The sequence below is a fragment of the Myotis nattereri genome, assembly GCF_964212035.1.
Source record: "Myotis nattereri genome assembly, chromosome: 8".
NCBI classification, from domain to species: domain Eukaryota; kingdom Metazoa; phylum Chordata; class Mammalia; order Chiroptera; family Vespertilionidae; genus Myotis; species Myotis nattereri.
In genome coordinates, this window is record NC_138083.1 from 84,897,541 (window position 1) to 84,924,398 (window position 26,858).

The window sequence follows — 26,858 nt, forward strand, 5'->3', positions numbered from 1 at the left end:
GTAATTTGCAAGGTATTTTCACACATAGATGTTTGAGCCTCACAAATATCTTATAGGTTAACGGAACAGCAGGTATTATCCTCATTTTACAATAAAGGCTGAGAGGGCCGAACTGCCTCGTCAGCCTGCCCAACCAGTAATGATAAATCTGTTACTAATGAAATCTTATTACTCTGGCACAAACCAAGAGTTAGACTTGGGGTACTCTAGGATGGGGGGGCAGACCAGATGGGCTGGTAGTGCAGTGATAGGAATTACTGGGCACCATAAAAACCAGGAGTCTAAGTGAAGGGCCACATTGGACCAAAGTCAGGATGTGTGGATTAGATGTGCAAGTAAATCAGGCCCTGAGAATCCAGAGCCCAGGGAACCTGGAAGGGGCTCTCAGCACAGGTGGAGGCTGTATTTCCAGCCAATAGCAATGTCGTCAATACCTTAAAGCCAATTAAGATGACACTTTGCTGCTCTCACTCTACAGTGGGGTGGACATAGAACATTAGAATATATAGATTACAGAAAAAAATCAGTACCTAGCCAGTCACTGCCATGTAACAATAACCAGAGCACAATTATTGTGCATACCATTTCAAGGCTTCAATTTACTGTAAATTAACATTCCTTAATCACTTGTAATCCACCCACTTCGGATTTTGTATATGGTACGTTTCTAGATTTGGATTCCATTTCCTGAATTGCTGGTTCAGCTTTTCAGCCACAAAATAATGTTTCTTCTCTTTTAATAATCTTTTAAAATAATTTTTTTCCTATACTGCTTCTTCTTTCAATTGTAGTTCAGTAAAATACTCATTTTCATTTACTGCTAAGAGTTTATGTAGCCTGAAACAAACAGAGAAAGAAAGAAGTTAGATGGTTGTCTCGGATCCCTGGACCGAGTCCTGAGGGCCAGCTAGTTCCTTGACCTTTCAGTCCCACGGGTGTCTGGTCACCAGCTGGTCTCTGGACACCAAATCCTTGGGAGGGAATGAAAACACCCTCGGCCAGGCAGGGGGGTTTGGGAAAAGCAGCTGAGACTTGGGGGTGCCTCAGGCACCCCTGAGGTCATAGAGCCCGGAGGATCCCGTCCAAGTGAGTTTTGGTGACAGGGGGAAGCTACCCCTGGGTGACACCCGGCTGCCCTGGAACGTCCCAAGCGTTGGTCCTGAGCATGTCGTGCCGCACCCTCATCATAGGCAAGCCCCGTAATTTAACTCCAGTTCGGTTTTGCCTGTTTTACCACAATTTGAATCAATTTCCCTTATCGGGGCGGAGGCCACACCCCTGGTCCACCAGGTCCTGCAGGGGTGAGGGGCAGAGTTCCTGGGGCCCAGGTGGGATGAACGTGGTCCCATGCCCAGGCGGGCCTATTCTGAGGGTGGAGGGGCCAGGCTTGACGCGGTGAGCCTGGGCATTCAGCCAAACCCTCATGGAGGCCTAATAGAAGTTACTTGCCGAAGGTCCTTGGTCAGAACCTGACCTTTATCTTGCCACCCACTATCCCACTTTCTCAGAGGCAGTCAACGCTGTTACCATCATCATGACATTCCCAGAAGATACACTAAATATATGAATCAGTAAATAGGACAACAAAAATCATTTAAAAATAATTTTAAAATAGAACAGATTAGAGACAAAAACTATATTATTTCCAATTCCTATTGGGCCCCAACAAGGTTCATACAAGGGCTATCTTCTTGATATTTTCTGAATTCTACAAATTTCATGAAAGTTGGAAATCCATTCACCATTTGCAATACATATTGATGTATTTAATAAAATTGCATGGACTATATTGTTTTCATCCCTGTACCCCAGTATTAAGTTCTCAATAGTGACAAAGAGCTGAGACCCACATTTCTACTGGGTGGGTTTGACGGAATTTCTGTATTGCTGGGTCACCATGAAATCCATGGTCTTCCTTCCACTTTGCATTTCCAGCAATGTAGTTATGGAGTTATCCTCAGGTTAAGTAGTGAGACCCTTTGGAGCGGATTCATGACAGGGTGGCTTTGTGATGCGTCACGTTGACTAGCCTAGGTTTCCCAGAACTCCCTTCCCCATACGCTTCCGGTTAGAATGGGCCACAAGAAACATTTTATGTGCTAACTGCAGGGGAGAAGTGAAACAGCAGCATGTTGTTTTTAAGCTTTGAAAGTTGGTGCAGGAGCACCAGGCACTGCTGCAGTTCACACGTTGTCATTTATCTGCTGGCTCGCCTCCTAGGTGTGAAGTAACAGGTCTGAGGCTGCTCCACCTCTCCAGGATCCTCCTTCAGCTTCTCAAATTCCTAGGCCAGGTGCATATTCAACTCTGTGGTGAAGGGCACCAGTTTCTTCTGCAGGACACCCACGTCATCGAAGTTGGAGGTGGTGAGTGACATGGGTTCCAGGCCATCTGCAGGGGGGTCCAGCTTGTGCTTGTGGGCGCCAATGTGTCCTCGGTCTCCCACATTTACATCCATCTTCCCTTCCCGAATGCCTGCCCTGCAGACTTCAAGCTCCAGCATTAGATGCAAATACCACAGCCTTACAGAGACTGTTTAACCTGCTCCCACAATTGCGTATGGTCAAATACCTATAAATCCCTTAATATACATATATATATACATATATACATATATATAAATATACATACATACATATATATAAAATCTTTATGTCAGTGGTGCTGCTTTTCTAATTGTACCCTGATACACACGATAACCAGATTCTTATTTCATCAGTCAGAATACCAATCAAATCAATTTCACATAGGACATCATTGTCAAAATTACCAGCATTCTAGGGTTGGGTGGCTGGATCCTGGGAGGAGCAAAACAATAGCAGAAAATTATCCAGTCGACTGGCTGAAGTAGGTGGGACAGGCAAAGAAAGGAGCAGAAGAGGGTGGCAGAGAGCTGTATCATGAGTTACAGTAGGGAAATAGCTAATCTACATCTGAATTATTAAAGCTGCAAGGCTGGAACTAGAGTAAGGCAAGGGACGCACAAAAGCTACAAAATTTATGGGGCACACACTCAGTCCCGACCTTGTAAAGCTGGCTAAGGAATGATCTCATGTCTCATCACTTTTAGCACTATGCAAAATATTGGACAGTGAGGCAGGCTGAGCCAGGACTGGCCCTTTGACAGGACTTGAAGCAGAAACTCATACTCCTAGTAGACAGGCTGAGAGCAGACACCAAGCATGAATGTCAAGGGGCAGGGGACACAAGTGGTCAAGGAAGATGAGCCAAGCTGACAGCTCTACTTCGAAGACTGCTTTGGCTGAAGAGGAGGAGGGAGGGAAACGCAAAATGGACAGCAGCCAGTGTGGAAGGATACCCTTAGGGTTTGAGGAATCTTACGCAACCCCAGAGACCTGGAAAGAACCCAGTCTCTGGATGCACAGGTGCTCTAACAAGGTGACCCAAGCACACAGCCTTGGCACCCCTAGAGACAGCAGTGTAAAGGATTTGTTATAATGCTTAAAATTAATCCACCTTGTTTTTGGAGTTGCTGGAAACTTGTTACTATATTATTACACATTACTGAACTCAGGATTACAGTTTATGGGTTAGTGGCTTAAAGAACAAGGCTTTTACATTAATTAATGGTTTAATTCTAGACTCTATCAATACTAGCTGTTTGACATTGGACAAGTTATTTAATTTCGGAGTCTGTTTTTCCATCTGCAAAAATGGGCACAGTCAGTCTTCCTGAAAAGACCATTCTGAGAAATAAACTGGGTCCATAAGGAAGAACTCACCAGCTTGCAGTTCCTTTCCTTATTTATTCACATTACATTTTCAATTGCTGTCTCCCTGAGGAAATGTTTAGAGACACTGCCAGGTCTCACGCAGAAGCCATTTAATAATTATGAAGAGGGCTTGTTTATGGTGGCTCTAATTCTATCCCCCAGCCCCAACACCAGCTCCTCCACCCCTAACAGTCAAACTTCTTGTCATGTTCAGGCTTCTGGGATTTGCACTATTTAGAGCAGATGCACCAACTTTCTACTTTCTCTTCCTTTCTTCCTTACTTCCTCTATAAGCTCAAAGGACTGAACAGGCCTGCTCCTCTGGTTTGGTGGTGTTTCCAGTTCCCACTGATTCCTACACAAGCCCTGGCAATCGCTTTACGGTCCAGCCTCTGAGTAGGTCAGTGTTGTCTCTCCTAAAGCCGGTCTGTGAATTTCACCTTGAATCCTACAGTCTGTAGAAGCCTCCAGTCTACTGCTTTCTAGTTCCAGGTTTTTTAAGGCCCTTGGACCTAGAGAAGAGGGAGCAGGTCTGTATGTTGAATGTTTGCCATGTACAAAACGGAGCATCACAAAACCATTTCCTACTCTTCTTTCCCTTAATTATTTCTTCTCTCTCTTCTAAAATCTTCCATTACAAACAGCACATCACTCCCTTCTTTGTTATATGTAATGATTTCATGCATAGGGAAACTGTTTCCCCAGTTAGGTTATAAGCTCCCTGAAGGCAGGAATACTCCTGAAAGACAAGCCTTCCATGGTCATTGTATTCACTGCTGTCCTCACCCACACTGCAGTGTATCCAGCAGGGACTTAGTCAGTAGCTCTGTAATGGCCCAAGTGCAGATGGAGGGACTTCCGGCCTGCAGAAACTAGTTTGTAGGAACAAAAGAACCCAGGTACTGAGGTCAATAGTTTATGTTGTCTATGTCTGGGGCTCTGTGTGGGGCCTGTCAACATTCTGCAGGAAGTAGCATTCCCCGTCCTCTCACTATCCCAGTCCTTACAGGCACTTAGCCTTCATTCTGTTGCCAGGCGTGCAGGGACAGTTCTGCATAGCAGATGAAGCTGTTATTAACCTCAACAGGCCCAGGAAAGGCTCAAGAAACATAGCCTAACCCCCTCCACAGAGGATGCTCCAGGAGGTACAGGACTAGTCCAAGATCACACACTTGTGTGTCAACCCAGATCTCCTGCTTATCCACCACTGTCCAGCCACCTGGTCATCTCTTGGAGACTCTAAAGGCATTGAAGACCCCAAATGATGATTCTCTGAGGACAAATTTAAAGTCTGAATCCTGCTGGTTTTTTCTTAGGGACCAGGCTTTCTTTCCTTTTTTCTTTCTAATCTCATCACAGGACACCAAGTCCTCTCCCTTGAAACACCCCACCCCCCTCAAGATAAGCCCTGACCTAGACCTCAGGAAATCTCTAGGGGCCTACACATACCTCCTCAATGATCATGATCAACACAGTGTGGGGACTTTACCTCCTACTGCACCATGCCAAAATACTCAAGGCTCAAAACTCAAGGCCCACATCTGACCGGAACCCACCCCATCCCCACCCCTCACTATACGGGGCACACCTTGGCAACCAGACTGCTGTGTCCCGAAGACGGGTTCCACCCAGGCTGAAAATCTCCGTGATCTGGGGAAGAATTAACATCATGGGTCAACGTGGCTGGTTGGGTTAAAACTAGGTCAGGGCAGGGTGCGGTGTCCCCGAGCACTGACCACTGGCGTGCCAGCCCCTCCTGCCTCCTCTGGGGCCGAATCAGAGGCTGAGTCATCCTTGCTCTTCTCTTTGTCCTCCTCAGGGTCAGGTGGCTCTTGCTTCACAAGTGGCAGGCCTGAGTCTACTGCCTGGGAGAGGTGGGAAATAGGCAACAGTCAGAAAAGCAAGGTTGGCCTAAGGAAAGAGTCTCTTATTGGCCAACCTGTCACTGTGCTCATAAACCCCACTTCTATCACACTTCAGCACAGAAAAACCATCTGTCTAAAAAATTTTTTCCCATTCCACACAGATTTCCATTTTTTCTATTAGCTGGGCAGCAAAGCAGGCAAAGCCTGGGGAAGGCAGAGTAATTCTGTGGAAAGGCTGCAATCAGCACACCCATTGCTCTGCTCAAAGAACCACATCACGGCTCACCATCACTCTGCTCACAGATCACCCATCACTGAGCCCCACCTTGCTGGGGCAGCCTCGCAGCAATACGGGAGAGGTCAGGATGGCTCTGCCTGGCGTCCAGTCTTCCTGAGCATCCACCTTCTCTTGCTTCACCTGGGGTAAGACCACAACCCAACTCAGGCCAGGGCCCTGGGCCCCCTGTGTGAAGGAGGACTGCAGCAGACTTGGTCCCAGCTTCCCGGAACAAGGCTGGAGAGGGCTGGGAAGGGCAGGATGAGGTGGGGCCCTCACCTGCAACAGGGGTTCTGTGGAAGCTGGGGCAGGGCCAGGTACCTGCACGGGACTGCTTGCACCCTCCCGTAAGAACACAAGGTCAGTGCCAGGTGGGGGCAACACAAAGCCATTGCCTGCTTCCTGTTTCACTGGAGTCTGGGCTTGGTTTGGTCGGGCTGTGGGCGTGCCCGAGGGTGTCTTCAAGGTATGGCCCACACGGGGCCGTCGAGTAGATCCAGGCCTCTTTCGACGAGGGTAAGGTGGGGGTGACACTGCCCCATCCTCAGACCCTGACCAGACACTTGGCAGCAGGCGCTTCTGTGAGAAGAGGTTGGGTGTTATGGCCACCTGATGTAGTGACCTGACCACACTACCCTGCCCTGACCAACAAGCCTGCGGATCCCCCTATTAGTACCAGCAGAAAACCTGCTTATATGTGAGCCCCTTATCACTGAGCCTGTTTGTCTCCTGTTACCAGTGCCATTGCCACCCAAATTCCTCATTTACATCGGCTCGATGTCTACTAACCCTTGACCAAACCCACTGCCCCACTCACCCCTCTGAAGTGGCAAGACCCATCTGGCCTGTCCCACCCACATACCAGGTCTGTCCACCATTCCCAGGCACTGGGGGACCCGGCCTAACCTATTGCGCCCACCCGACCCTTCCTGCCCCACCCACCATGGCAAACTGCAGGCATTGGCGCCAACGACACTTCTGGCGCTTCTGGTTACTGCCCCCAAATTTGGGCTTGTCAAAGCAGAAGTCACAGTGGCCACAATCCATCCGTCGCAGGCAGGCTGCACAGGCCCCACACTTGCGGTTCTGCCGGCGGTTTGTGTAAGGTTGCTGGGGGACGGGAGACAGGGGTACTGTTGTTAAGACTCGTATAGCACTGTTCCTGCTGCTCCTCCGCTAGCCCCATGGGAGGGAACTGGACGCACAGTAGTCTTAGCCTGACTCCCACTAGTCACATGTCAGTGTCTGCTAGTCACACCACCAGGCACTATCACTGTACAAATACCTCTCGATACGATTAGCACTGTGACTACTCCAACACAGTATCCATTACTCTGTCTGCCAGTCCCCACTAGCTACCAAGACAAGGTCTCTGACCTCCCCACCTCTAGTAGGATTCTGCTGACCCTCGATTAGCACCTACCACACCTGCTACGTCTACTCACCCTATGTTAACTCTGGTCATTGTGGCAGCTTTTTCTCCTTTAGCCCCACCGGAATCTGACATTAGGTACTATCACTGCACCTGTTGATCCCATATTAGTCTCTCCCCATTGTCTGCTTCTCCCATACTGGTACCCATTACTCTGCCTTGCTCTTCCCCTATTAGGCCCATTGCAGCATGTGCTTCTTTGGGCTTAACCAAGTGCCTTAGGAGAGTCTAGACTTGTCCAGGTAAGATGGGGCCACTCACTAGCTCGTCCTCGTCTACACAGTAATAGATGAACTCAGCAGGTGATGAGGGGCCCAGGGCTCTGGGGTGCTGCAGAGGCAAATGGGGTGGGGTCATGTTAGGTACTGGGTAAGATGAGGGTTGTGCCTTCCCCCACCCTCTAGCGCCTCACCAGCTCTGGGGACTCTGGAGGCTGAGGTGGAGGAAGCGGAGGTAGTGGCTGGGTTCTGGGACGCCGCCGGGCAGCCATCTTGGAGTCGCAGCCTCCCCTGCGGCGGCTACGCTTACCCTAGGAGAAAGCCAAAAAAGTAGATCAGTTTAGGCACGGTGGCACCCGGCAGACACAGGACCCTCCCCCCAAGGAATGCAGAAAGCATGCGTGGGACAGACAGGCAGTGTGGGACGGGGCACTCACAGCAGGGGGAGCCACAGCTAGGGGAGGGCGTCGTTGACATCGCTGATGGTGGCGACGCAGGCGATGAGCAAGATGCTGGCAGACAGGGGCAGGTAGGTAGGGCCAGGAAGGTGAGAGTAGGGTAAAGGAGAAAAGAAGACATGAGGTGGGCAGGGCCAGGTTGGGAGGAAGCAGCAGCAAGTTCAATAGCAGAATGAGCTCTGCCCCAGCCCTGGCCCCACCAGCACCGGTCCCTCCAGCCTGACTCACTCGTAGGCAGCGCCGCTGGATGCACCTCCACTGGCGCCTGAGACCAGGGCGGGGAGGGCGAAGGCAGACTCGGCAACGACCACAGTCCTCTCGGGTCTGACAGCCCCGGCATACTCCACACCCTCGGCTCTGTGGGGGGGCCAGAGGCATGATGCAAGGGGCTAGGGCTAGGAGGGCCAGGGGCTAGGGTTAGCCTTGGGCCCACCCCACCTGCCCAACCCACCTTTTCCACAATCCTGAGGCACCGTCTCCGCTCACACTTGCAGAACAGCCCTGAGGCCACATCATGGGGCAGCTGCAAGAGGCAGGTGGAACAGGCCCCGCAGTCCTCCGTTACCCGGCAGGCTGCACACTCTCCGCAGCCCACACGCTGCAAGGAATCGGTGGGGCAAGGTCACAGACTTAAGCAGAGTGACTCCAGGAGCACTGCCCCTCAAGAGTCTCCTGACCCTATGTTAGCTCCCATCACCATGTCTGCTAGTCCCCCATTTGCTTCATCACTATACCTGATAATTACTGATTAGCCAACATCATTGAGGCCATCACAATGTCTACCATTCCCGTTAACCTCACCTACTAATATCCTATTAACACCCATTACAGTCTGCTGACTGCAGCTAGCTCCCTACGAAATAACTAACACCACATGGATCCATCACCATTCCTTGAGACCCTCCCCTTCTCCCCTACCTCCCATTACATCTTGCTCCCACCACCCACTTGTGAGGAGGAGGTAGGTCATGCTTACCTTAAACATCCTCTGCTCCCGGTTGAAAGCAATTCTCTGCGCTGGGGGGGGAGAGGGGGGGTTGGGGGGAGGAAAGTAAGAAGAGATGAGGAAAGGGAGCATTAGATATCTGACCTCACCCAATGCCTTTGCCCTGACATTCACCATTCAATGTCCAGCCTGACACTGGTGTCCTAGACTGACACCAGAACTATTCCGGCTCCTATCTCCCCATGTCCTAGGGGCCACTCACCTCTGCAGTCCTTGCACAATGTCTTGAGTCGCTGCCTTCCGGTACCATCCCCTGAGAAGCTGATTCCACAGTTCTCACAGTGCCTGGGATAGGAAACATGAGTGTGGGGCCCTGAGTATACCCCCAACCACAACCTTCACCCACTTGGCTCATTTTAGGCCAACACTCACCCAGGTGCAGGGAGCGAAGCTGGGGCTGTGTCAGCATCTTCCTTGGTTTTAGCCCCTGGGGCCTCCTTTCTGACCTCAACCCTCTTGGATCCAACCTGACATTTTCGAGCTTTAACAGGCTTCGAAGGCTTCTTCCGCTTCCTGCTGGGGAGAGCCAAGGATTGGGCCTGGAAGTAGGAGCAAGGGCAGGAAGAATGTAGGTCAGTGGGTGGGTTTTAGGTGGCTCAGCCCCCCTTGCATCTGGGTACCCCACATTGTGTAGCACCTTAGGGGCTGGATAGCACAGGATGCCTTGTTTGAAGTCGAAGAGGGTGAGGTCGCACGAAGGGCCCAGGTATCGAATCAGCTCAACTTTGCTTCGGATCCTGTCTCCTGTGGGGCTGGAGGTGGGCCAGAAGTTATTGGTACACAGGTGAAGCCATTGCCACTCCACCCACACAACTCTCCCCCTGAGAGGTGGACAGGCATGCATGGAACAGAGAAGGTAGCCTGGATCTGCTTGGCCAGGCTCTACCCCAACTAATCCTCAGTAGCAAGAATATTAAAGGTGTATAAATAGCAAAAGATATGCAAACATTAATTAATATAAATGCAAATGAACGTGCATGTATTTACAACATATAATACCAGTGGTATTCTATATAAGTTAAAATAAACACAGATAGGAACACAAATACATTAAGTAAAATGTAAATGTGTTAGCAGTATATACTAAATACACAGACAAACAAACTTATGTGAGAAACAAATGTTTCAAAATCTACATAGCCCTGGCCAGGTAGTTCAGTTTGTTAGAGTGTTGTCCCGATATGCCAAGGTTGCAGGTTCAGTCTCCAGTCAGGGCACAGACAAGAAGCAACCAGTGCCTCGGCCGGCATGGCTCAGAGGTTGAACATCAATCTATGAACCAGTACATCACAGTTCAATTCCTGGTCAGAGCATGTGCCCAGGTTGCTGGCTCGATCCCCAGTGTGGGGCGTACAGGAGGGAGCTGAGCAATGATTCTCATCACTGATATTTCTATCTCTCTATTCCTCTCTGAAAGCAATAAATATAATCCTATCTAATAATAGATAAACATGATAATTAACTGTAACTTCGCTACCCTTTCCATTGGCTAATTAGCAAGACATGCAAATTAACTGCCAACAAAGATGGCGCCCGGCAGCCAGGCAGCTGAAGCAAACAGGAGGTTTGCATGCTCCAGTGAGGGAGGAAGCCAAGGTTCCCCGCCTGCCGCCGCCCAGCTCTAAGCTCCAGAGGCAACAATGTTGCAATTATAGAAGCTAAACAAACCCAGAAACCTGCTTTCAGCTGCCAGCGGGCTCAGAACTTAGAGCGCCAGTGATGGCAACAGAGTTTCAATTATAGAAGCTAAACAAACCCAGATATCTGCTTTCAGCCAGCCACAGCCTCAGAGCTGGAGCTGGCTCTCAGCTCCACTGACAGCTATAGAAGGTAAATAAATCCCAGAAAAAAAAAGAAAGAAATAAAAAGAGGCTGGGAGCTTCAGTTGCTCGCCAGCCTGAAAAGGGCCCTCAGCTCCTCACCCAGACTGGCCAGGCACCCCAGTGGGGACCCCCACCCTGAAGGGGGTGTGATCAGCTGCAAACAGCCCTCAGCCCGTGATCCAGGCTGGTCAGGCACCCAAGCGGGACCCCGACCCTGATCTGGGACACCATTCAGGGCAAACCAGCCACTCCCACCCATTGACCAGGCCTCTATTCTATATAATTAAAGGGTAATATGCAAACTGACCCTAACAGCAGAAGGACTGGGAATGACTGGTCACTATGACACACACTGACCACCAAGGGGCAGACACTCAATGCAGGAGCTGCCCTCTGGTGGTCAGTCGCTCTCACAGGGGGGAGCTCTGCTGGCATACACATACATATAAAAGCCAGGCTGATGGCTGCCAGTACAGCGGCGGTGGCGGGAGCCTCTCCTACCTCTGCAGCAGCGCTAAGGATGTCAGATTTCCGGCTTAAGCCATCAGTCAAACATCCCCCGAGGTCTCCTGGACTGCGAGAGGGTGCAGGCCAGGCTGAGGGAACCCGAGTACACGATTTTCAGGCCTCTAGTGTCTGTGTGTGTGTGTGTGTGTGTGTGTGTGTGTATACATATATATACTAGAGGCCCAGTGCACAAAAATTTGTGCACTCGGGGGGTGGGGGGGTCCCTCAGCCCGGCCTGTGCCCTCTTGCAGTCTGGGACCCCTCAGGGGATGACCACCTGCTGGCTTAGGCCTGCTCCCCGGGGGATTGGGCCTAAGATGGCAATCAGACATCCCACTGGCAGTCTGGCAGCCCTCGGGGGATGTCCACTTGCCAGCGGGGAGCAGGCCTAAGCTGCAGTCGGACATCCTTAGCGCTGTTGAGGCAGGAGAGGCTCCCACCACCACCGCTGTACTGGCAGCCATCAGCCTGGCTTGTGGCTGAGCAGAGCTCCTCCCATGTGAGAGCGCCCTGACCACCAGAGGGCAGCTCCTGCCTTGAGCATCTGCCCCCTGGTGGTCAGTGTGTGTCATAGTGACCAGTCATCCCCAGTCCTTCTGCTGTTAGGGTCAGTTTGCATATTACCCTTTTACTATATAGGATAGAGGCCTGGTGCACGGGTGGAGGCCGGCTGGTTTGCCCTAAAGGGTGTCCCAGATCAGGGTGGGGGTCCCGCTTGGGTGCCTGGCCAACCTGGATGAGGGGATGATGGCTGTTTGCAGCTGGTCACACCCCCTTCAGGGTGGGGGTCCCCACTGGGGTGCCTGGCCAGTCTGGTTGAGGGGCTGAGGGCCATTTTCAGGCTGGTGGGTGACTGAAGCTCCCAACCTCTCATTTTTTCTTTTTATTCTGGGATTTATTTACCTTCTATAGCTGTCACTGGAGCTGAGAGCCAGCTCCAGCTCTGAGGCCCAGCTCCAGCTCTGAGGCTGTGGCTGGCTGAAAGCAGGTATCTGGGTTTGTTTAGCTTCTATAATTGAAACACTGTTGCCATCACTGCCACTCTAAGCTCTGAGGCCAAAGCTGGCTGAAAGCAGGTATCTGGAGCTTGTTTAGTTTCTATAATTGCAACTTTGTTGCTTAGAGTGTAGCTTAGTGCAGGGCGAGGCAGACGGGGAACATTGGCTTCCTCCATCACTGGAGCAAGCAAGCCTCATGTTCGCTTCAGCTGCCTGGCTGCCGGCCGCCATCTTTGTTGGCAGTTAATTTGCATATCTCGCTGATTAGCCAATGGGAAGGGTAGCAAAGTTACAGTTAATTACCACGTTTGTCTATTATTAGATAGGCTATATATATGTAACCAATGAATGCAGAAATAAGTAAAACAACAAATCTATGTTTCTCTCTCCCTTTCTCTCTCTCTCAAATCAGTCAATAAAACATACACATACATATAAAAATGTGTCCATAAATATACATACAAATAGATGTGTAAACAAATAAATGCAACTACGTACAAAATAAAGTGTAAGTAACTGATGTTAGGACACAATACTCCACAGGTCTCTCACAGTTCTGCATGCTTTGCAAGAAAGGCACAAACTGTCCTTTGCTATTAACTGTCTTTTCAAAGATGTTTGTACAGTAACTAATCTCGGGAGGTAAGAGGGTCTCCTAGAGCAGTGGTTCTCAACCTTGGCTGTACATTAGAATCACCTGGGAATTTTTTTAAAATCCTGATTTCTGGGCCTCATCCTCCAGAAATTCTGTTTCTTTGTTACTAATGTTGTGGCCTCACCCCATAAAAAGAAACAGAATTTCCGGAGGATGAGGCCTAGAAATCAGGATTTTAAAAAGATTCCCAGGTGATTCTAATGTGCAGCCAAAGTTGAGAACCACTGTTCTAGAGCAAAAGGAAAACATCCTTACTGTCCTGAACACCAGAAAAGATCGGATTCCTTAAGCTCAGGGTTCTTATCTACAACACAACCCAGTGCATGTGCAGCACTAGTTAGCCTTCTTCATTTCACTCTGTCAGAACTGGCTTTCAGGGAATCATTCTGGATATTGCTATTGCTAAGAGTAATAAACTCTTTCATCTCTGACCCAGGAATCTCCTATCTCCCAACAGCATCCACAAAACTGTGACTTTCACTGATACTGAACTTTGATTCACTGATATTGAACTCAATTGTTATCTTAACCTAATTAGGGTAAAATCTCTGATCCTTTACAGTTCTTGATAATTGCACTTACAATTATAAATGTTGAAAGTTTTATATGCTAAAAATATGTTAATAAGTGTAAAATTAAATATAAGTAAATGTAAATATATTTGTAATTTTATTATTCCTCCAGAAAAAAACAACTTAGACAAAGTTCAGGAAGAGAGTAGAAAATTTAATAACTAGTATATCACAAATATATCTTAAATCCTTATACGTAAACTGTTTATAAGTATGTATGTTTATGAATTATAGTCAAATTTCATTATTCCTGGTAGTTATGTTCTATAACAGCAGTGGGCAAACTATGGCCCGCGGGCCGAATCCGGCCCGTTTGAAATGAATAAAACTAAAAAACAAAAGACGCCGAAGCCGGTTTGGCTCAGTGGATAGAGCGTCGGCCTGCGGACTGGGGGGTCCCAGGTTCGATTCCGGTCAAGGGCATGTGCCTGGGTTGCAGGCATATCCCCAGTGGGGGATGTGCGGGAGGCAGCTGATCGATGTTTCTCTCTCATCGATGTTTCTGACTCTCTGTCTCTCTCCCTTCCTCTCTGTAAAAAATCAATAAAATATATTTAAAAATAAATAAATAAATAAATAAATAAAAAACAAAAGACCGTACCCTTTTATGTAATGATGTTTACTTTGAATTTATATTAGTTCACACAAACACTCCATCCATGCTTTTGTTCCGGTCCTCCGGTCCAGTTTAAGAACCCATTGTGGCCCTCGAGTCAAAAAGTTTGCCCACCCCTGTTCTATAAAGTCAGCTTGAACACTGCATTAGTGAATATAGAACCACTGCTCCTAGTAGAACTACAGGTTGGGTTCCTATGAGCCTGTGGTCACAATATTTTTGTAAACTAATCCTATGTAAGCTTTTTTAATGTGTGTTTCTGTGTAAAGACACCCTAGTTAACATATTTTTCTTATAAATAACTAACTGTGTGGTCTTTGAATGATGTAAGGCCAGGAGCTTTGAAGCCCATCTGCATTATATAGCTTTCTTTGCCAATGTCCTTGTAACACAATCCAGTCTCATCAGCATTGAAAATCTACTCTTCTGTATAGCTGCTTTCCCACAGAACACTTGGCAGGTATTTTTAAAAATCTTCCGCAGACTTCTAATCTGCAGGACCTGCCTTGCATGCAAATTTAACATTTTTCACAATATATCACCTTTGAAAAGTTTGAGATAGCCAGCACTAGTGGCAACAGGTTTAACATTTTCCTAAACTGGAACAACATGATTGTCACTGTTCTGCGCTTTCAGCCTCATAATGCTGCCCACTACACTTTATTGGTCAGCATCTCATAGAGCCACACAGTTAGCCAGTCTTCCATCTTTTCCTTAGCTTCATCACGTACTATAGATATTACTTTCGCGCTTTCTGAAGCAGCCTCATGTACAAATTGGCAAATTTCCTCTTCTTTTTCTAGATGTACCACACTTTTGATTCACTGACATTGAACTCACAGCTGACAATACTGCAACTCAAACCTGAATGAAGTTTATTTAACAATAGAGGCCTAGTGCACGAAAATTTATGCACTCGGGGGGGTTCCTCAGCCCTGCCTGTGTCCTCTCACAGTCTGGGACCCCTCGGGGGATGTCCACCTGCTGGCTTAGGCCCGCTCCCCGGGGGATTGGGCCTAAGCTGGCAGTCAGACATCCCTCTGGCAGCCCAGGAGCCCTTGGGGGGACCAGGCCTAAGCTGCAGTCAGACATCCTTAGCGCTGCTGCAGAGGCAGGAGAGGCTCCCGCTGCCACCACTGTGCTGGCAGCCATCAGCCTGGCTTGTGGCTGAGCAGAGCTCCCCCTGTGGGAGCACACTGACCACCAGGGGGCAGCTCCTGCATTGAGCGTCTGCCCCTTGGTAGTCAGTGTGTGTCATAGTGACCAGTCAGTCCCAGTCATTCTGCTGTTAGGGTCAATTTGCATATTACCCTTTTATTATATGCCTGGTGCACGGGTGGGGGCTGGCTGGTTTGCCCTGAAGGGTGTCCCGGATCAGGGTGGGGGTCCCACTGGGGTGCCTGGCCAGCCTGGGTGAGGGGCTGAGGGCCGTTTTCAGACTGACCACACCCCCTTCAGGGTGGGGGTCCCCACTGGGGTGCCTGGCCAGCCTGGGTGAGTGCCTGATGGCTGTCTGCAGGCTGGCTACAGCCCCTTCAGGGTGGACGTCCCTGCTGGGGTGTCTGGCCAGCCTGGGTGAGGGGCTGATGACTGTTTGCAGACTGGCCACAGCCCCTTCAGGGTGGAGGTCCCCGCTGGGGTGCCTGGCCAGCCTGGGTGAGTGGCTGATGGCTGTTTGCAGGCTGGCCACAGCCTCCAGCCACCCAAACTCCCAGTGGAGGCTAGCTGGAAGCAGGTATCTGGGATTTATTTGTCTTCTATAATTGAAACTTTGTTGCCATGAGCGGAGGCCACAGCCAGCTCAGGGCTGGCGGGAAGCTTGGCTTCCTCCATCACCCAGGCAACCAAGCCTCCTGTTTGCTCCAGCTCCGTGGCTGCCGGCGGCCATCTTGGTTGGGTTAATTTGCATATAGTCACTCTGATTGGCTGGTGGGCGTCCCTTAGAGCATAGCAAAGGTACGGTCAATTAGCATATTTGTCTTTTATTAGCGTAGATGTATTTTCTCTTATGGCACATCACAGACTTGCACTTAGAACACTAGATAGCACTTCAGCACTATGCTTGGGGGGCCATTGCAAACAGCACAAAAACTTGAAAAACACAGTACTAAGTAGACCATGAAAAGGACTTGTTTATAGTATAATCGCTGGAATAGAAGCCTTTGTTCAACCTGGGAACAGGTATATCAGGCTACTTAAATTGTTTTTGCTGCTCTTTGCATGTCTACCAATGACCATGAAAACATAGCTGAGCAATGACTTTGGGGGTACAAACAAATTGTAGTGAGTAGGCGAATTTGCAAATATGGAGTCTGCAAATAATGATCAAATGTATATGCATGACTTTAGCCCCACCCATAAATTTAACCACACCCCAATTTCACTCTGCCTAACCAAGCTAAGTCCTACCCCTGACTCTGCCCACAACCCAACCAGTACCTCTGGTAATAGGTGTCTGAGCGTCCGCAGGTGGCACCTGACTTTCGAAAAACCTCACGACGCTTCCAGCCGGGGCCCAGGGCTGGGCAGTCCAGCCACTCCTCAGCCATGGGAGCCACAGGAAGGAGCAGGGGCCTGCAACATGGAGGGGGCAATGGGAGAAACGGAGCCTGTCGGCGGGGACATGCTGTGCCTCAGGCCACGTAAACCACTGGTATCTATTAATACTTGTGCAAAACCAGCCACCTGCCACAGGCAACTGGCCAATATAAGGAAAAGAAACCCCCATTCCCACCAATTCTTCCCTGTCCTGGGCCCAGGTGCTTGCCATTTGTCATCCTCTAGACCTGGAAGCCCCATCCTCAACCCAAGGGTTCTCCCACCTCACTTTCAGTGCCCTGGTCCGTTCCTCCCCACCCTTCACCTGAGAGCCTGTCATTTCTCCCCCCTGCCCACCTAGCAATCTTTTGCTCTTCCTCCTTCCTTCTCCCTGTCCTTGGCCCAACAGCCACTCTCTGTCTTGGATCTACTGGCTCCCTATTCCTCCCTTTGTCACCGCCATGCTCCCGCTCCTCAGCTCAAGAGGCCCCATTCCATCTCGCCCTCGGGCTGCTTTCCTAGCCCTGGACGCCAGTGCCGATTCCCATCCGCTCCGCTGACCCAGGAGTCCCCGGTGTCTGTCCCTTTCTCCTTCCCTCCTTCCTTCCGTCTGATGTCCTCTGATCCTGTCCCTCGGTGCTGCCTCGATTCCCTGTGTCCTCCTCCAGAGTCCCAGCTCCTCCACATCCCCAACCGGAACAGCCCGGCTCTCCGGCCTTCTGTGCCCAGCCCGACCGTGTCCCCTCTCGGTCAGTGTTCGGAGCCGCACTCCGCCCGGCCTCCGCTCCGGGGGCCCCCCATTCCTCTCCTCGGCGGCTACGAAGCTCTCTCACCCCTTCCCTTCGGCGTGCTCGTCCTCGACCCCCCTCACCAGCCCCAGGACCCCGCTTCTCCCCTCGGCATTCTCAGCGCCCCCGCTGTTCCTGTCCCCGGACCGTGCTATCGCTGTCAGCCTCCTGACACCCTCTCTCTCCTCGTCCTCCATGAGCTATCCTGTCCCTCCCTTTCACGATCCAACGCCCCCAGTCCTCTCCGTCATCCTCCTGAGCGGTCCTCGGTAATCCCCTCGGTTCTGCACACCCCGTTTCTCTCTCTGTAACCGGAGAGGCCCCGATATCACCCCTCATTCCTCTAACTCCTGGTCCGGAATCCCGACGCCGCCACTGTCAGCGTCCGGAGCCCCAGTCCTCTCCGTCTTCAGCCTAAACCTCCCCATTCCATCCCCTCCATATTCCGAAGCCGCCATTCCTCCCACTCATCGGCCTGCGGGCCTCCTCCGTCGGCGTAGCGAGCCTCACTGCTCCACACTCCGCCTGAGCGCTCTCCGCTTCCTCCCCCGACTCTCACCAGCTCGGCACCGGGCCGGTAGCTTTCACAGGTCTAGGTCCGCGGACCCATTACGAGGGTTCCCGCCAGAGGTTCCGGCCTTGCCCAGCTCCTCTTCTTCCTCCTCTGCAGCCGCTCAAGCGGTAGCTGTCGCCGCCGCGGCCGTTCGTTGCACCCGAGACCGGAAATCCGGGGCCCACCCCCAGGGTTCCGCTCCTCGAGAGACGCCTGCGCACGAATGCCCGGCCGGCGCTTGCCCTTAGTGGGGAGGACCGCGCGCCTGCGTGCTGAGTCCCGCAGCGGCGCGCGCCCCTGGCCGAGACCTGCGGCGCTTGCGCGCTGCAACCCAAGTACCCTCGCCTCCCGACCGGAGACCCGCAGCTCCAGCGCTTCACGCCTCGCCAGCCAGCGCGCTCTCCCCACTGCCCCCACCTCCTGTGCGCCTGCGCTCTGCAGTCCCAACCGAAGGGGGCGTGGAGGGTTGGGGCTGGGCCTGCGCTCTCCGGCTCTCCGTTGCCTAGGCGGTCTCCACTAAGCGTGACCGGGAGGGAGGGGCGAGCCCTCCTCTCCCACCTCTCTCCTAGGTCGCGCCTACGCTCTGCAGTCCCTGCCAACATCTCCCCCCACCACTGCGTCCCGCTCTCTCCCCCGCAAACCCGCTGAACAGTTGCAGGAGCGCGGGGAGGGTTCGGGCGCTGGCCCCAGCTCCTTCCGCGGGAACTCGGGAAGGGGGCGGTGCCGCGCCAGAAGTAAACAAGCGGGTCCATCCCGGCAAGGGCGAGCTGTGGGGCCCGCTGGACCGGACACCTGGAGAAGGCCGATGAAGGTCCTGGCACAAAGTTAGTGGGGTCCTGTTGCATACATACCCCAGAAATGGCGTTTATGAGAAAAGAGGGAGCCTTGTGTCCATCATTAAATACACCTGTGGTCTGGAGAGATTTTTTTTTTTTTTTAAATTGACTTGAGAGACACAGAAAAACATCTACTTGTTCTATTTATTTATGCATTCATTGGCCTTTTTTGTTAATCCTCACCAGAGGATATTTTTCCATTGATTTTTAGAGCGTGGAAGGAGGAAGGGAGAGAAACATCAATGTGAGAGGCACACGACAATTGGTTGCCTCTCACATTCCGAATGGAACCTCTGCTCCTTTGGTGTGCAGGCTGACGCTCTAACCCAGTGATTCTCAACCTTCTGGCCCTTTAAATACAGTTCCTCCTGTTGTGACCCAACCATACAATTACTTTCATTGCTACTTCATAACTGTAATGTTGCTACTGTTATGAATCGTAATGTAAATATCTGATATGCAGGATGGTCTTAGGCCCATGGTCAGCAAACCGTGGCTCGCGAGCCACATGTGGCTCTTTGGCCCCTTGAATGTGGCTCTTCCACAAAATACCAACCTCTGCGCATGGGCCACGAAGTTTCAGTCGCACTGTACGTGCGCACCCGCATGTGGTATTTTGTGGAAGAGCCACACTCAAGGGGCCAAAGAGCCGCATGTGGCTTGCGAGCTGCAGTTTGTCGAGTTGCAGTTTGCCGACCACTGTCTTAGGCGACCCCTGTGAAAGGGTCGTTCGACTGCCAAAGGGGTCGCGACCCACAGGTTGAGAACCGCTGCCACTGAGCAACTGGCCAGGACTCGTTCATTTCTTGTATGTGCTCTGACTAGGGATGGAACCCACAACCTTGGTGTATTGGGACAACTCAAACCAATTGAGCTACCTGGCCAGAGCTGGTCTGGAGAATATCAATGCTTACACAGTGGTAAATCAGCCACACACTGAATGAGTGCTGACTGTATACCCACTGTCTCAAAATGAGAGGCTGAGAATGCAGGCCATTGGGCTCTCCCTCAGCAGGTCATATCCCCACAGCCCAAGGGGGTAACCTGCATCTAGTGGGTGCCACCTGTGTATGCTCACAGCCTACACACGTACTGGCTCATCTATTTCAGGAATTTGAGAATTCAGATGCAACTGAGTAAAGTTCGGAGACCAAAATTTGGTTTTTCAAAATTTTATTAACAAAACCAGGAAGAAAGGAAGCAAGGGTGAGCAGACTGCACTGTCCCACCCAGGCATAAAGGATGAAGAAACAGAAGGATACAGAAAGAAAGGAAGAACGTTTGAGTCTGGTAAGGGTAGATGGGCAGTCAAATGATGGATGGGCACAAGGAGAAACTGAGAGACCACTGGAGAAAGACAAATGGGGGATTCCAGGCAGCTCCCCAGCCTGGGGTGAAGGCTGTGAGGACATCTGAGCCAGAGAGGCTCAACGGTCAGCACTGGAGCGAAGGTCGGTAGTGAGTGGGTCATGCTGGATGGTTTGATGCAGCATCAGGGCCAGTAATCCTGCCCGGTTTGTCATGGCTGTGCGTACATTGCGCTCCTGCTCAAACAGCTCGTCCAGCTTGTACCACTGCCAGAGGAGCAGAAGGAGCCCTGACATGGAGCTCTGGAAGACCCGCCTCACCCTGGCCACATCCAGCACCAAAACCTACCACGCGCACACGCTCCAGGTCCACTTCAGCACGCCGCAACTTCTCCCAGCAGTAATGGCGGTTGCACTGTCGCTTGGGCAGGCGGCAGAATTCACCTGTGAGCTCAAAGACATCACGTACAAGGGGGCACCCACATACCTCGTCAGCTGGCACCTGCAGGAAGACAAAGCATGAGGATGGATGGGGTGTGGTAAGGCAGGAAGGAGGATCAGAATGGGGAGGGGTCAGGAAAAAAGGGAGGAGAGAAGGAATGGAGAGTTCAGAGGAAAGTGGAGAGGTATGGATAAGGGGAGGAATCTATACTAATAAAAGCCTAGGTGGTCCTCATGCCCTCACACGCGACGTCGCCACAAGATGGCTGCACACACAGCAGAGGCAGGGCCCAGCGGCCGCTCTGCATGGTGAGGCCTAGGGGTCCCGCGGCTCTGTGCGGCGCGGAGGCTGGTCCCGGTCCCGGCGTCTCCACTGCCTTGTGTGGAGAAGGCGGTTCCCGGCAGAGGAGGCAGGTCATGGCAAGGGAGGGCAGTTGTGGCCTTTGGGCTGGCAGGGGAGGGCAGTTTGGGGCAATCGGGCCGGCAAGGGAGCAGTTAGGCGTCAATCAGGCTGGCAAGGGAGCGGTTAGAGGGTGATCAGGCTGGCAGGCAGAAGCGGTTAGGGGCAATCAGGCAGGCAGGCAGGCGAGCGGTTAGGAGCCAGCGGTCCCAGATTGGGAGGGGAATGTCCGACTGCCGGTTTAGGCCCGATCCCGCAGGGTCTAAACTGGCAGTCGGACATCCCCCAAGGGGGGTCCCAGACTGAAGAGGGTGCAGGCCAGGCTGAGAGACACTCTTCCCCCTGTGCACGATTTTCATGTACCGGGCCTCTAGTCCTATATAATAAAAGGCTAATATGCAAATTGACTGAACAGCAGAACCGCTATGACGCACACTGATCACCAGGGGGAAGACACTCAATGCAGGAGCTGCCCCCTGGTGGTCAGTGTGCTCCCACGGGGGAGCACCGCTCAGCCAGAAGCTGGGCTGACAGCTGGCAAGCGCAGTGGCGGTAGTGGGAGCCTCTCCTGCCTCCACGGCAGCATTAAGTATGTCCGACTGCCCACTTAGGCCCGCTCTCCGGACTGTGAGAGGGCGCAGGTTGGGCTGAAGGACCCCCTCCCCCCCCACCCCGAGTGCATGAATTTTGTGCACCGGGCCTCTAGTAGAGGATAAAGAGGCAGGGAAAGGGGGAGGAATAGGAGGTGATGAGCCAGATGAATAAAGGATGATGGGAATTATGAAAGTGGTCAGGTAGGAAAGGGAGGAGGAGAGGGGGAGAAAGGGATGTAGGGCAGTGAGGAAGGGAGGATTGACAGAATGTGAGGAATTGAGGGAAAACCTTACTTTGGGGTCCCGTGAGTGCTCTGGGCACAAGACCTGGAGCCGCTTACAGTATGTCTTGCTCTGAGGATTGTAGACATCACAGAAGAGTCGTGTGGCCCTGGGGGTTTGGAGTAGAGAGAGAATAGTAAAGGGGGAGAAGGAAAGGGGACCATCTATCATGCCCATCATGATATCCTACCCCAACATTTTACTTCTGACCCCAGCATTAACCTACTTGCTCAAAGTCTGCATAGCACCCACACTCACCCTTCAATGCGTGTGGGATACATGGACCCAAAGGACGTCTGGCTCTCATACTGGAAGGATGAGCACAAATGGAAAAAACTGTGGATGTGTGCTGCATGCCCTCCCAATACAGCACTCAGCATTGTCCCCCAGGGACCCACTGATGTTCCCACACCATCTGCCCTTTCAGGCTGACACCCTGACCTTGGCATAGCAGCGCTCCATGTGGCGCAAGGCAACACGTGGATTGATGGGGTGCCCGCAGGAGACGCAGAAGATCTGCAAGTCTGTGTCGTCACTGTCACCCTCATTGCTCTGCATGGCATGGAAGGAATGATGAGGCCAGGCAGGACCAAGTACTGGGCCCTGCAATGCCATGCCACGCTTGCTCACCTCCTCATCCTCTCGCACAGCCTGCTGCTTGGCACGCGCAATGATGGCCTCAAGCTCATGGAATCGGCGCTCCATTTCCTGAAGGCGGGTGCGGGCACTCTGCTGCTCACGGCGAATGCGTTCAAGGAGCTTCTTGCCGTGCTCTTCAGCAATGCAGGGGCTCTGCTGCCACTGCTGGATGCGCTGGGGGAGGATCTCGTAGATGCGGCTGCAGGAAGCAGTGATGCAGGTAGAAAGGTGGCAAGCAACAAGTAAGTGGGGTGAGCCAAAGATAACAGAATGGCTGGGTGACTAAATGGTGAAGATAAGTAAACAGGTGACCGAATGGGGGATGGATGAGTGGACAGGTAGGTGGGTGCTTGGTTGACTGAATGGTAGACAGGTAACTGGCAGACATACAGCAGGATCTTATCAAGCCCTGTCCTATACTTCCCCACTCCCTTGAACCCTCCAAGAATGACTCACTTGGCTGCCAGCTTCATGCCACAGTCATCTGAGCAATACTTGGAGGTGGGCTGTGCAGCGCGCACACAGCCAGGCCCCAGGCACTGCGGTAGCGATGCGGGATCCTTGACATCGGCTCGCTCCGGGTGTTTCCATTTGTCTTTGTGCTTCTGCTTCTGCCGATGCCGCTTATATCTCTCCTCCTTCTATGGGACAACGCAGGTCAGGATAGGGTAGAGTTGAAATCAACCCCATACCCGTCTCCCCTGCATCCCACCCCTTTCTGGCTCTCAACCCATTCAGCCCCCTGCCCTCTGCCTTCGCACACACGTTTCACCCTCTCCATCACCTTCTTCTCAGACTTCTTCTCCCGACGCTTTACATGCTTCACTTTGACTGCCCTCTTCCGCAGCGCAGGGTCCAAGAACGGGGACTCCTCTGTGTCACTCATCCAGGGCTGCAAGGGAGGCATACACTGACCCCCTTGCCCCACTCACGACGACCCCACCACCTACTCAGTTCCCAAATCAGCCTTCCATACCCTCTGCCTCCTCTCTTTTCATTATGGATACTCTGCTTCTGTAACCTCCACCCTTCCACCATGGGTGCTCTGCCTGCTCACCAGGCCGTGGTCATCAAAGGCCCCAGCACATAAGTCCTGGTACAGGTCAGGGTCCAGTGGTAGGTCCTCATCTGAGAGTGGCTCAGGTGTGGCTGTAGCCTCGGGTGGGTCCTTGACTACTGATGACACCACTGCCCCCTCGTCCTCACGGATGCGTCCCAGCTTCTGTGATGGCTGTGGCTGCTGCTGGGTGGGCAGTGGCCGGCGAGGTCTTGGCAGGGACTCCGACGATGTCACTGGCGAGAGCTGCAGGGCAGAATCTCAGGACTGGCCCTGAACAATCTGCCCGCATGCCCCGCCCCGCCCTGGGAGGCTGGACTCACCGAGGAAGGGAAGTACTTGTACGATTCCTGTGCCGGCAGGAGGAAGGCCCAGTTCAGCCCCAGGTGGACGGAGGGTGGCTCTTCCCTAGTCCCTCCAACACGAGCCCAGCCCACCAACTAGCCTACCTTGCCATCCCAGGCACACCTGCACCCCGACCCGATAGCCAGGACATGCTCAGCCCTGCCCTACCTGCCCTGACATGCCTGACTACCTAGAAACACAGCCTACCCTGCCCACCTGGGGTTGGGGGGCTCCCCTGCTAGACCAGCACTTGTGTCATGTCCCATTCATCTGGATAGGCCAGGCTCCTTTCCACCTGTTTATATGCAGTTAAGCCCCACCCACCTAGTGCACCAATTCTAGTGTCAGTCACCTCTTCCTGCACACACTGGCCCCCTAGCCTGACCCTGCCCAGCTCTGCCCATGCTCACCCGGGCCCGCAGCTGGCACTGACGCAGCCGGCATTTCTGCCGGATCTTGTTGGGGCCCCCAAACTTCTTCATGTCCCGGCAGAAGTCACAGTGGCCACAGTCCTCAGTGCGCCGGCAGGCCTCACACTCGCCACACATTCGGGCTGACCGTTTGATCTGCTGCTGCTGCTGCTGCTGCTGCTGCTGGTGGTGATGCTGAGGGAAGGGCCCAGAACACAAATCAAGAACCCAAGTAGGGCCTGAGCTGGAATCCCCTTACCTATCCCAGCCACCACAGCCACTCACCTGGCTGGGTGTGGCCATCAAGGGCTGTGGAGAGGATTTGTGGGGCGAAGCAGAGCCCCGAGCAAGCATGGCCCCAACCCCTGTGCCTGACCCCGCCCGACGCTGCGGGTCTGGATCCGGGGCAGGCCTCTTGCGCCCTCCACCCTCATCCCGGGGCTCACTGCCGTCTCGCTCATTGCTGTCCCGTTCCCGTGACTTCTTGTGCCGATAGCGGATCTCCAGCTTGGGGTCTTTCTCTGTGGGCCGGGGTGGGTGGGCATTGGGGGGGTTGGCTTGTCTCAGAACTTTCTTCCTCTTCTCTCCTCTTCTGTCCCACCCAATGGCGCTCTCCCCCCTGCTCTGGGGCAGAGGGGTCCCTCCAGTGGGGTCCTCTGTGTTGGCTCACCACAGAACCATCACCCTGCCCGCAGAACCGTACCCCTACTCCCCCTGACCCAGCCCCCCATTAGGGCTCCTCCTCCCCCCTCTCAGCCCCTCCCGCCTACCTGTCCCGGCCACCCCTCACCTCCTCACCTCGGCACTCCAGGCAGTACCACTCCCGGATGGCTTTGGCCATCTTCTCCGTGATGCGGATGCAGTCCCCATGGAACCACTCATTGCAGTTGTCGCACCCGCTGCAGGGGAAGGGGCGGGCGGTGGGGATGAGCGGCTGGACCATCGCCCCACCCGGCCGTGGGGCCGGACAGGTGCAGCCCCGCCCCCGAGCCCGGGCTCACATCATGAAGCAGTTGATGTCCGGTTTGCGGCAGATGCAGTAGATGGGCGCGTTCTCCCCGTTCTCCGACTTGCTGTCCTCCCCCGCATCCGGAGGCTCTGGGTCCGAGCCATCCCCGTCCTGTGGGACCCCCCACACAGGGCTCCTTAGAGAACCCCCTTCCTGGCTCACCACGGGCCCTCCACACTCTGCCAGGAAGACTTCCCGTCCCGGCTCCGCACACAGACCTCCACTATGGGCCCCACGGACCCCCCATCACTGCCCCCTGACATGACCCCGCGCATGAAGCCCGGCCACTGTCCCCAGACCTCCCGTGCTCGCCCCACGGACACCCCCTCCCTCTGCCCACACTCGTAGGGCTCAGACCAACACCCGCCGCAGTTCTCCCCCGAAGACTCGCCATCACGCTCCGCGATTAGCCCCAGACCGCCCCCCACAACCCCGCCCGCGGCTCCCCAAGATCCCTGGATGCGCACAGCCCCGCACACTGGCCAGCATGTCAAACTCGCGGCGGGCGAGCCGCACGCCTCGTCCATGGAACGCACCCCTCGCCCCTCTGCCCAGGGAGCCCCCGACGGGCCCCCCGGAACTGCCGCCGGGGTCCGCGCTCAACTTCCACGACAGACCCCACAGCGGCGCCCCCACCGCCCCCGGGCGGCTCCGGCATCGGAGGGCGGGCGCCCCCTACTTTGGCCCCCAGACTCCGGGTCCGGGTTGACCACAGACGCCCCGCGCGTCTGCCCGCGGACCCCGCCGTGACCGCCGCCCGCGCCCGGCCGGGCCCCGCACTCACCATCGCCCCGCGCCGGGCGCCCCGCTGCGCGACCCCGGCGGCCGCCCGCCCACCCTCCGGCCACTCCGCGGCGTCCGCAGCGGTTGCAAAGGTGCTCACAGCCACTTCCGCTTCTGGCGCGCCTCCCGGGCGCCGTCGTCCGAGTGCGCAGGCTCGGACGTCAGCAACGCGACGGCCCCGCCCGCGGCCGCCGCCACCGCCTCCCGGCGCCGCCATCTTGGCCGCCGGGGCCGCGGGTTAGCCGGGAGCATGGCCGCGCCGGGGCGCCGCTTCCCTGAGAGCGCCGCCACCTCGTCGGCGGAGTCCGTCCGGCGGCCGCTCGTGCGGACGCGGAGGTGGAGGCGGTAGGGAGGCGCGACGCCCGGGGCACCCGGCGCCATGAGGAGGCCGCGCGGGCAGCGGCCGGCCGGCGGCTCCGGGGGGCGAGGCCGGGCCGGGGGTCGGCTCCGTGCGCCGGGGGCTGGCGCTGCAGACCAGTCGCCGGGGAGGGCGGCCGCTCGCGGACCTGCCGGGTGGAGTCGCGCTCCTCTCCGCAGTCACTGTCCACGTCTCCCACCGCTCGGCTTTTCATCTTTATTGTTGAAAGGAGGGCATGGACCCTCCGGCCCTCCGGCCCCGGCCGCCCCCCGGTTGTCTGTGTCCGTGGGCGACGCGTGTGTGCACACGAGGTCTCCGACGATGGCTCCCCTCCCCGCCTGCAGGCTGTGCCCGCTTC

The 26,858-nt window shown here is 53.8% G+C and overlaps 2 protein-coding genes across 5 annotated transcripts; both read right to left on the bottom strand.

Annotated features, from left to right (window-relative positions):
- Positions 1-574: 574 nt before the first annotated feature.
- Positions 575-18,216, bottom strand: MBD1 (methyl-CpG binding domain protein 1). Of its 3 annotated transcripts, XM_081097431.1 has the most exons (17): positions 18,047-18,216; positions 16,601-16,735; positions 9,628-9,742; positions 9,363-9,529; positions 9,193-9,275; positions 8,961-9,001; positions 8,436-8,582; positions 8,213-8,341; positions 7,964-8,038; positions 7,721-7,837; positions 7,570-7,638; positions 6,819-6,986; positions 6,156-6,455; positions 5,925-6,017; positions 5,471-5,599; positions 5,323-5,384; positions 1,590-2,480 (listed from the first exon to the last, which is right to left on the bottom strand). In XM_081097431.1, exons 2-17 carry the CDS (start codon positions 16,708-16,710, stop codon positions 2,285-2,287), a joined length of 2,001 nt encoding a protein of 666 aa, XP_080953557.1. In that variant the 5' UTR covers positions 16,711-16,735; positions 18,047-18,216; the 3' UTR covers positions 1,590-2,284. The 3 variants fall into 3 exon arrangements, with proteins under 3 accessions (XP_080953558.1, XP_080953557.1, XP_080953559.1); XM_081097432.1 differs by lacking the exons at positions 1,590-2,480; positions 7,964-8,038 and adding an exon at positions 575-837; XM_081097433.1 differs by lacking the exons at positions 1,590-2,480; positions 7,570-7,638 and adding an exon at positions 3,585-4,246.
- Positions 18,217-20,035: 1,819 nt separating this feature from the next.
- CXXC1 (CXXC finger protein 1) lies at positions 20,036-26,252 on the bottom strand. 2 transcript variants are annotated; one of them, XM_081097497.1, is made up of 15 exons: positions 26,144-26,252; positions 25,352-25,470; positions 25,149-25,249; positions 24,636-24,871; positions 24,351-24,545; positions 23,919-23,945; positions 23,596-23,841; positions 23,323-23,430; positions 22,995-23,179; positions 22,530-22,737; positions 22,341-22,451; positions 22,158-22,207; positions 21,912-22,008; positions 20,533-20,685; positions 20,036-20,450 (listed from the first exon to the last, which is right to left on the bottom strand). In XM_081097497.1, the coding sequence occupies exons 1-15, from the start codon at positions 26,144-26,146 to the stop codon at positions 20,304-20,306; spliced, it is 1,986 nt and encodes a 661-aa protein (XP_080953623.1). In that variant the 5' UTR covers positions 26,147-26,252; the 3' UTR covers positions 20,036-20,303. The 2 variants fall into 2 exon arrangements, 1 of the variants encoding a protein (XP_080953623.1); XR_013996349.1 differs by having other exon boundaries at positions 20,039-20,450; positions 21,959-22,008.
- Positions 26,253-26,858: the final 606 nt, after the last annotated feature.

What these genes read in the sequence shown, in the direction of transcription:
- CXXC1 (XM_081097497.1), bottom strand. An exon ending in TGATGGCCACACCCAGCCAG is followed by an intron (nt 24,546 to 24,635) that starts GTGAGTGGCTGT and finishes CCCTTCCCTCAG; the next exon opens with CATCACCACCAGCAGCAGCA. An exon ending in AGAAGAAGTCTGAGAAGAAG is followed by an intron (nt 23,180 to 23,322) that starts GTGATGGAGAGG and finishes GTTGTCCCATAG; the next exon opens with AAGGAGGAGAGATATAAGCG.
- MBD1 (XM_081097431.1), bottom strand. Translation starts at nt 16,710, where the DNA reads ATGGCTGAGGAGTGGCTGGACTGCCCAGCCCTGGGCCCCGGCTGGAAG. An exon ending in GTGTAGACGAGGACGAGCTA is followed by an intron (nt 6,987 to 7,569) that starts GTGAGTGGCCCC and finishes CCCGTCCCCCAG; the next exon opens with CAACCTTACACAAACCGCCG. An exon ending in TGCGAGGCTGCCCCAGCAAG is followed by an intron (nt 5,600 to 5,924) that starts GTGGGGCTCAGT and finishes CACCTCTCCCAG; the next exon opens with GCAGTAGACTCAGGCCTGCC.